The following is a 10,118-nucleotide window of genomic DNA, read 5'->3' as shown; positions in this document are numbered from 1 at the left end:
AATTGTTTATTTTTAGCACTTTGGTAAAATTTGCTAAGACTTAATTTGCTTTAAAAAGCAACTACATTTTAGAGAAATTACACTCATAAAAAGAGGAATGGTGTAATATGGTTAAAAAATTGTATTTTGAAAAGTATGAAAATAGATTGCTATAGGCAGTGAACTACCTATAATAAGCTCATTTAAAAATAATTAATTGGAAGAGTTCTTTGTGTGGTCTAACTGTAGAAGATGAAGTGAAAAATATTATTATGCTGAACTAAGGTGAATGAACTCCTTCTATAGATACTTGGAGAAAAAGTTTTAAATAGTTAAAAGTACATGGGCTTAATGAAAACATTGGATTTTAATGGCAGTTCCTTTCTAAAGTTATAAAACATGCTTATTCATGTATTTATACATACATTCTACATTGAAAAATTTGGATTTACAGGAGTGGGAAGTCTATAGGTTTGTGGGAAATTGATAAAAGACAAGGGTGAAGAAGAGTAAGATTCAAAAACCAACAGAAGTTTGGTGAATTGAGTTCATGGATAATACCTGGCACATAGTAGATTGAGTCAGTGGACTTTTGAGTCAGTGCCCTAGAGGCAGAGTCCTTAATATTCGTGGCCCTCTGTGCCAGAAATAAATGTCTTCTGAAAGTTTTCTTCTATCTAAAAGCTTCAGATGGGTGGGAATTAATTTTTAAATTTTTTATTTTTATTTTTTAGCGATGGAGTCTCACTGTTCTGCCCAGGCTGGACTCAAACTTTTGGGCTCAAGTGGTTCTCTCATTTCAGCCTCCTGAGTAGCTGAGACTATAGGCATGCACCACTGCACCCAGCTGTTTAATTTTTAATTTTTTGAAAACCTTTTCTATTATCAACAATTTCTACACATTAAAAAGTAGAAAGACTAGTATAATGGACTCTCATGTATCCATTCACTCAGCTTTTAACTTTGCTTTAGCAGTTATCAAACTCATGGCCATCCCCTGGTCAATAAAGATGGGTTTTTTAATTTAAAAAATTTTAATTTTGAAGTAACTTTAAACCTACAAAAAAGTTGGTGTATCAGTGTCAAGTTGCTTATTAAGTTCCTTGATTAGTCTTCTGATACTTGCAGAATCTTTTGTGGTATATCTGCTTATTACTGATACTGGTAATTTGCATCTCTCCTCCCCGTTTTCTTTCATTTTGATGAGTCGAGGTAGCAGTTAACAATTTTATGGATTTCAAAGAACCAGCCTTTTTGGTTTCAGTGACGTTTCCTCTTTCTGTTTTTTTATTTCATTGATTTTTTTCTCTGAATTTTATTTCCCTATAGCGGTTACTCTGGGAGTAATTTGCTATTCTTTCTCTGCTTTTCTTAAGGTGGAAGCTGAGGTCATGACCTTTCTTCTCTCAGATACTGGAATTTAGTGCTATAAATTTTTTTCTAAGTACTGTTTTAGTGGCATGTTACACATTTCAATATATCATTTTTATTCAGTTCAGAATACTTTGTATTTTCCACTTTGACGACTTTGACCCATTGGTGTTTTAAAAGTTTATAATTTTTTTTTTTTTGAGGTGGAGCCTCACTGTGTTGCCTAGGCTGGAGTGCAGTTGCGCGATCTTGGCTCACTGTAGCTTCCGCCTCTGGGATTCAAGCGATTCTCCTGCCTCACCCTCCTGAGTAGCTGGGACTACAGGCATGCACCACCACCCCTGGCTAATTTGTGTGTGTGTGTGTGTGTGTTTTTAGTAGAGATGGGGTTTCACCATGTTGGCCAGGCTGGTCTTGAACTTTTGGCCTCAGGTGATCTGCCCGCACCAGCCTCCCAAAGAGCTGGGATTACAAACGTGAGCCTGCGCCTAGATTTATTTACTTGAAAACAGTTGTATTATTTCAGGTCTTATGTTTAAGCTTTGTTAGGCAGTACCAGAGCAGTTTTTGTTTGAGGCAAATTTTATCCCACGAACTAAAGCAAAAACCCGAATACCCTTCCTGATTCCTTGTGGCTAATGGGGTTTTCCACTGTGGTTGGTAAAAATGGGTACGATTCCCAGCCTTTTGTGAGCCCTGGTGGTTTAATTCCCTTAATCATTTTGGGTGGTTCTTTCCCTGGCCTTCGGTAGTTTCTTCACACACAAGTGCTGAGCGGTACGCAGCTGAAGGCTTGAGGGAGTCCATCTTGCAGGTCAGTCGTGTTCTTAGTGGGTCAGACTCTCTTCTGGTGATCTGACCAGCAAACCTCATTGCTTTGGTGCTTCCCCAGACTTCCAGTTTCATCTCCCAAACTCAGGGAAACTGCTGGGCTCCCTCTGAGTTCCCTGTCCTCCCTTTTTTTGTGACCTGTAAAGTGTTTTCCGTCAGTAAACTGGGACAGTTGTAGGGCTTACCTAGTTTGTTTTTTTAATCTCTCAATTATCAGTTTTCTTCATTGCCTGATGTCCAGTTCCTTGAAAACCATTATGTATTTTGTTGTTGCTTTAGGGCAGAAGGGCAAATATGATCCCTTTTGTCTCAACTTGGTTGGAAGCAGAAGTCTCCATATGAGAATGTGAAGTAATCCTTCCCTGAGGAAGCATATTTTAGGTGGTGGTGATTGGAACTGGAGATCAGAATTGGTTATCAAAAATGACCCCATGGGGTGTGGTGGCTCATTCCTGCAGTCTCAGCATTTTGGGAGGCTGAGGTGGGAGGATTGCCTGAGCCCAGGAGTTCTAAACCAGCCTGGGCAACATAGTGAGACCCTGTCTCTATTTAAAGAAAACTAACAAACCCAAACCAAAACAGACCCCGGTGACTACTGAGTGATGACTACAAGGTTCATTTTTGAGCCCTTAAGGAAGAATCACAGGCTAAAGGTTAAGAACCTCAGACTAGTATTCTTTAGCAGGGACAGTGTCAGAGCAAAAGGTCTTTGGTTTATCCTTTGATAGTAGGCCTGTACGGTGTTATTACTTTACACATTCAGGTGATGATAGCCGATCTTCTCTACAGGGAAAGAGGTTGGGCTTATTCTCACCATAGTCTATAGTAGCAGGCACAGCCCTTGAAAATAACTGCCACCCAAAAGTGCTTTGATTTTATGGAACATTATTATGGTGGAATAACTCTGGTAATATGCTCTAGGAGCATTACACTGCCCTAGGTGGAGAAGATCTTGTTACCATGCCCAAAAGGTTTTGTATGGTCATACGGCTTGTTTAGAGGAAGTCGGACCCGATAGTGTGTAAGGTTTCTCCTTTTCCACAATGGCACTGAGTTCAGTATCTTACTGGTTATTTATTTTTGCACCAGTGTTTATGTATTCACATATTTGATAAGAATGTCGTAGTTAGGAGTGAAATTATTAAAACGACGTAAGTAACTGTACAGACAGACCCCTCTCTTTTTTGAGATGGAGTCTTTCTCTGTCGCCCAGGCTGGAGTGCAGTGAGGTGATCTCAGCTTACTACAACCTCTGCCTCCTGGGTTCAAGCAATTCTCTCACCTCAGCCTCCTGAGTAGCTGGGATTACAGGCACCCGCCATCATGCCCGGCTAATTTTTGTATTTTTGTAAAGATGGGGTTTTTCACCATGTTGGCCAGGCTGGTCTTGAACTCCTGACCTCAGGTGATCTGCCTGCCTTGGCCTCCCAGAGCGCTGGGATTACAGGCGTGAGCCACCACGCTCGGCAGATAGACCCCTCTTATTGGTTGCTTTATGATAGAACACCAAGAAGTTTCAACAATCTTTATGTATGGGGTTACTTTAAAATTCTGCATTTGGTTTTTACTTGGCTGTTAATTTATATCATCTTAAAATAAATAGGTATTGTTACTTAGTGCACATTTTTTAAATCAGGTCATTTATTCAGTAAGCATTTTTGAGTGCCTAGCGTGTGTCAAGCCCGCTGTGCACTGGGTAGATGAGTAGAGGTATGGGATCTGAAACGAAGGCAGTAATAGTCCTACTGTGAGATCAGCCTCATGTAAAGCAGTGGTTATCATACTCGGGGGGCTGAAACCCACTTACCTTCTTGAAAATTTTTGTGGATGCTAAAGACCTTTTATTTATGTGGACTATAGCTATTGATACCATATATGAATTAAAACTGATATTTCAAATATTTATTACAAAAATAAAATTATATTTTAAGTAACATTTTTGGAAGATATTTTCTAAAAAAACAAAAAGTTAGAAAACTGGCATCGTTTTACATCTTGCAAATTTCTTTAATGTGTAGCTGAATGTTTAATATTTGAAATACAAAAAAAAAAAAAAAAAAGGAAAAATATGTCAGTGGGCTCAATGAATTTTTTCCCTGGACAAGTTTTGTAGGTAGTCAGGAACAATCAGAAGGTTGCCCAGTGGACTTGGAATCGAATGCTGGAGTCAGCTGAGTGCTCTCCAGTAGGAGTAAACCTGCCATAGCGATTGACTTTTGGCCAGGGATTGCCATTTATGTAATTGGTGCTTAGTAAATATTTATTGGATGATTAATAATCTCTGAGAAGTTTTTGGGTTGGTTTCATTGCTAGTGCCATAGCTCTTTACTATGCTACAGTGAATAATTTTGAGTTGTGTGAAGTACTTTTAGCTCAAGATGGTTAAACTAGACTACTTCTGAATCTGTGGAATGAAAAAGGAAGACTCTGTTTGTAGTTCCTCTCAATATAAATTGTCCTGTATCACAGTAGTTGCTAGTCTAAATGAATTAATGAAATATGCCATGTTTTGTGGTAGTTAAGTAATACAGATTCAAGCACTGGTATCCCATTGAAAATGTCATTAGAACCAGCTAGCACTTTAGAAACTACTTAAGTGTCATCTAAAGTTTGATACATCCCATGAGCAAGTGATGAATACATCACTGCTTTGGAAGAATTCAAATTTAAACAAAATCTTATTAAATATTAAAAGAACACTTCGATGGTATAAAACAGTGGTCCCCAACCTTTTTGGCACCAGGGACTGGTTTCATGGAAGACAGTTACGGGTGGGGAGGGATGGTTTCGGGATGAAACTGTTCCGTCTCAGATCATCAGGCATTAGATTCTCATAAGGAGCACGCACCCTAGATCCCTTGCACGGGCAGTTCACAGTAGGGTTTGTGCTCCTATGAGAATCTAATGCCTCTGTTGATCTGATGGGAGGTAGAGCTGGGGCAGTAATGCTTGCTTGCCTGTCACTCACCTCCTACTGTGTGGCCCTGTTCCTAACAGGTCCGTGACCCAGGGGTTGGGGACCCCTTGTATAATAGACAGTTGATAGAATGAAGTTGTATCGTCTACTAAGATATAAAATAATTCACTAACATTTGTTCCCTTTCTTCCCTCAGTGATCTTCCATTGTTTTGAAGCACTAGACCTTTAAACCACTGTAGGTATGGACAAGGAAGAAAGGAAGATCATCAATCAGGGTCAAGAAGATGAAATGGTAACCAGCTGTTCTAATTTACTTGTGATGTATGAAGACTTTATCTCTGCAATTTATTATTTTAGGGACTAGAAAAAGGCAATTAACAACAGTGGCAGCAGCAGCTAACTCAATGGGCTTCTTTCTTCATCCTGTGCTTTTGAATTGGGATTGTGTAATATGTCTGTTAGTTGCTTTTAGTATAATTCTTTTTTTACTTGTGGTCTGTTAAAACTTAGAAGAAGTATGTTTTTGCATTTGGTGATTTAAGAGGTAACATTGGCTAATATAATCCTAAATAAAAGATTTAAATACAATCCCAAATAAAGATTTCTAATTTTGACTTACAAAAATTTTCTAAAATCAGCTTAATAAAAAAAGCCAACTTCAACTTCTCTACTTTTTGTTGGGGGGAGCCAGAAAGATGTCGGGTGAAGTATAAGATGGCTTGTTAAATGTAAAAGTCACATAATGAAGGGAGAAATTTTTAGTATAAATATGTCCAAATGTTGCATGGGACAGACAAAAAGATTATTATTTATTTGAAATTTAAGTGGGCCTCCTGCATTTTCATTTATTAAATCTGGCAATGCTTGTTGGGGGGCTAACCTGAAACTATGAGACAGTTTGTCAGTGGATCAAATTGATTAGTCGCAGTGGTATTGGGACAATTAGTAAATCATTTGGGAAATAGTAGATTAAAATCTATTCGTCCAAATGTACTGTGATACTCTCGATTATATTGTGCAACAGAAATAACATGTTAGTGGAAAACTAGTGAAATCCTAAAACTGAGTTTAGTTAATAGTAATACAGCAGTGTTAATCTATTAATTCTTAACAAATGTACCAGGAAATGGTAAAACATTAGGGGAAACTGCACAAAGGATGTACAGGAACTTCATAATATTTTTGCAACTTTTCTATAAATCTAAAATTTATTTCAAAATAAAATGTTTATTTAAAAAAAAAGCCCACCTCATAACAAGATAAATTCAAGAAGAATTAAAAAGATATGTAACAATGAAATTGCAAACATTCTAGGGAAGTGTACTAAATATGAATTTACTATATCAGTGGGAAAGAACGTATTAGGCATAAATGAAATATAAAATCAAAGTGTAAATACCAACAAATTTACTTAAAATACAACTGACAGTAAACTGGTCAGAAACAAAATTTAAAGGTAAATTATGGATTGGAAAATATTTACAGTTTATGTGACAAGACAATAAATACCTACCTGGAAAACAAAGAACTTTGGAATGTGTTTCTCTGCCATATCATTTTATCATTTGATAATTAATCATGTGATCGCTGTGTCCATGCAGGAGATTTATGGTTACAATTTGAGTCGCTGGAAGCTTGCCATAGTTTCTTTAGGAGTGATTTGCTCTGGTGGGTTTCTCCTCCTCCTCCTCTATTGGATGCCTGAGTGGCGGGTGAAAGCGACCTGTGTCAGAGCTGCAATTAAAGACTGTGAAGTAGTGCTGCTGAGGACTACTGTAAGTTTATGTGTTTACTTGTAGCTGATTATTTAAGGAGTAAAACAACGTCTTTGTGTATACTTTATTCAAAATAATAGATGAAGGGAACATGGCTGCCTGGATAAAATGAGGAATGCTAATTCTAGTATTTCTAGAGGGTTTGTGTTTGAATTGACTATTATTATAGTGATTAGAGTTTAAAGGAATCTTAAAGATGATCAGATTCACCCCCTTCCTTTCATCTCTCTTGTTGCCCTGAGAGATTAGCTACTTGTCTGTTATGGTGCTGGTCCATTAGGACTGTAGTCCAGATCTCGGTCACTAGGCCAGCTGCCTGTCTGCTGTGTGATGCTGATGCATTTCAGCCTTTTTTTTTTTTTTTTTTAAACCCTAATTGGAAGCATTTTATAAGAGGTTTTAATATTTAGTCCAAATATAGAGGCTAATTAAGGAATTACTCATGATATTTTATGAAGTATTGATGTGCTTATTGGTAAAATATGTCATAAAAACCATGAGCAATGGAAAGCACCTTATGTTTGAATTTAAGCATCCTCATGAAATGGTTTAATATTTAGTGAGTAGGCGTGATGTTTCCTCAGTTAGAGATGAGGAAATAATGTCTTGTAAAGAATGGAAAATAAATGAAAATATAGGCAGTTTTATATAAAATTGACTCCTTATCGTTATCCCTTTCTGTCTTTAAGGATGAATTCAAAATGTGGTTTTGTGCAAAAATTCGCGTTCTTTCTTTGGAAACTTACCCAGTTTCAAGTCCAAAATCTATGTCTAATAAGCTTTCAAATGGCCATGCAGTTTGTTTAATTGAGAATCCCACTGAAGAAAATAGGCACAGGATCAGTAAATATTCACAGACTGAATCACAACAGGTATTGTGATCTTAATGTCAAAGTTTCTTTAAAAATCAGAATTGTTACATTTTATGCTATCATGTATATTCTATAATTTTGTGTTTGCAGTTAATGCTTGAGATAAATTTACATGCATATAAAATATTACATATTACTATATATAATGCTATATATAATCCTATATATAGCTGTTAATAGAAGTAACAGATTACATATCACAAGTGATGATATGCTTTTTGGTGTAACGTTTATTTGTGTTCCACAGATTCGTTATTTCACCCACCATAGTGTAAAATATTTCTGGAATGATACCATTCACAATTTTGATTTCTTAAAGTAAGTATCTTCCTTTTGTTTGGATTGTATTTTGAATATCCTGAAAACGTTCTAGGTAGAAAAGAGTCCATTCTAGTATTCATAAAATTGCTGAGGTTTTATTTTATAATTTCTATTCACGTATTAATTAACAACTCCCTGTTGCTGTTTGAAGGCTCATTAGCCATTTTAAAATAAGTCCCACTGCAGCTTGCACCATGGCAGAGTTTACATGAAACTTAGAGTCAGTATGATGCCAAAGTCTACTGAGTCTGAGTTCTTACCTGTTTCACCTCAAAGTGATTTTGAGTATACCTCATAGCCTGTGTCTCAACTTAGAGTATCTGAATCATTACCTGTTGGTTTACTGACACTTAAAGCCGGTGGTACTTGAGGAGTAGAGTAATAGGCAAAGAGAAATTTAATTTTACTATGTAGATAAAGAATGGGGCAAGCTGTAGTAATTCCTTTATTTTTAATCGAGGATTTAAGTTATATAAGTACACATTAAGATTCTATTTTTATTGCTCTTAAAATGATTATTATAAATACTCATTAATATCGTTGCTTTAGAGTGCCAAAGGAATTCTTAATTTTAGCGGTAAAAAGAAAATCATGTTATGAACATTTAAAATATTCATACCTGTAGGTTTCTATTGGAAGTAAAAAATAAAATACTCATACCTGGATTTTTTACTCAGATACACTAATGAATTGGAACATTCTGGAATGGGCATGGGCATTTTTACATGCCTAGTTTTAAAAACCATTCCTGATTAAGAACTATTGCCTTAAAGAAAATCAGGCCGGGCGTGGTGTCTCATGCCTGTAATTCTAGCATTTTAAGAGGCCAAGGTGGGCGGATCACCTGAGGTGAGAAGTTCAAGACCAGCCTGGCCAACACGGTGAAACCCCGTCCCTACTAAAAATACAAAAAAAATTAGCCTGGTGACGGATGGCTATAATCCCAAATACTCAGGAGATTGAGGCAAGAGAATCGCTCAAACCCAGGGGGCCGGAGGTTGCAGTGAGCTGATACCGTGCCACTCCGTTCCAGCCTGGGCCAAAGAGCGAAACTGCGTCTCATAAAAACAAAGAAAATTGCCAATGGGCTGTCATTTTGTTTAAAAAAAAATTTTTTTTTTTTTGACTTGGCACTGGCCCCTGCTGCCTTCTGGAGAAGTCATCAAATTCAGTGGGAAGAAATGTCAAACATATTTACTGTGTGTCTTTTGCCAGCCATAGAAACTTAAAAATTTAAACTTACTCCATTGATTGAAGTGAATTATGAAGCTTAGCTTTCCTATGTGGAAAGTGTGGAAAGGGATTGGAATTAAGTATATGTAAGACTTTCTTTGCTTTAGAGTTATAGCTGGTATCTCAGTTAAAATAAGCATAATTAAGGCGGGGGGTGGTGGCTCATGCCTGTAATCCCAGCACTTTGGGAGGCCAAGGTGGGCGGATCACCTGAGGTCAAGAGCTTGAGACCATTCTGGCCAACGTGGTGAAACCCCTTCTCTACTAAAATTACAAAAATTAGCTGGGCATGGTGGTGTGTGCCTGTACTCCTAACTACTCAGGAGGCTGAGGCAGGAGAATCGCTTGAACCCAGGAGGCGGAGGTTGCAGTGAGCCGAGATTGTGCCACTGCACTCCAGCCTGGCGACAGAGCAAAACTCCATCTCAAAAAAAAAAAAAAAAAAAAGCATAATTAAGATATTTTGGGAAAAAGTAGATGTGTTAGTTGAAGCCCACTTAGAATTATTACAGATTTTAGGCATTGTCTGTGACTCATAAATTCTGCACTTCAAACCAGGTATGCATTAGGGAAGGGTTTGGATTGATGCTTTTATGGAGATGGAAGAAAATGAATAGAAATTCTTAATTTGACTCTAAAATTGAAAAGGAGAAACTATGTAGCTAAAAAGTAAAATGTTTTCATCTTTGGTTTAGAATTCTCAAGTTATACTTTATCTTAAAATTTTAAAGTTTAATTTTAGTTATTACAGCTTTGGCACAGTCTTAAGGATAATGATATTATTATATACATTTGAGTATTTAGAGCCATCTCATCT

At 37.0% G+C, this 10,118-nt stretch overlaps 1 protein-coding gene across 8 annotated transcripts in view; it reads left to right on the top strand.

Moving 5' to 3' along the window:
* The window catches only part of ATP13A3 (ATPase 13A3), a 100,074-nt gene that overhangs the window by 35,804 nt on the left and 54,152 nt on the right, over nucleotides 1–10,118 (top strand). For all 8 annotated transcript variants that reach the window (XM_055110997.2, XM_055110996.2, XM_034957920.3 and 5 more), the window contains 4 exons: nucleotides 5,295–5,392; nucleotides 6,702–6,875; nucleotides 7,565–7,747; nucleotides 7,995–8,065. In XM_055110997.2, coding sequence (XP_054966972.1) covers nucleotides 5,342–5,392; nucleotides 6,702–6,875; nucleotides 7,565–7,747; nucleotides 7,995–8,065 — 479 coding nt within the window. In that variant the 5' untranslated portion in view covers nucleotides 5,295–5,341. The remainder of the gene's footprint in view (nucleotides 1–5,294; nucleotides 5,393–6,701; nucleotides 6,876–7,564; nucleotides 7,748–7,994; nucleotides 8,066–10,118) is intronic.

The sequence above is a fragment of the Pan paniscus genome, chromosome 2 (genome assembly GCF_029289425.2).
Source record: "Pan paniscus chromosome 2, NHGRI_mPanPan1-v2.0_pri, whole genome shotgun sequence".
NCBI lineage: Eukaryota > Metazoa > Chordata > Mammalia > Primates > Hominidae > Pan > Pan paniscus.
Note: the sequence above shows the minus strand (reverse complement) of the source record. Positions and strands in the feature narration are given on the sequence as shown.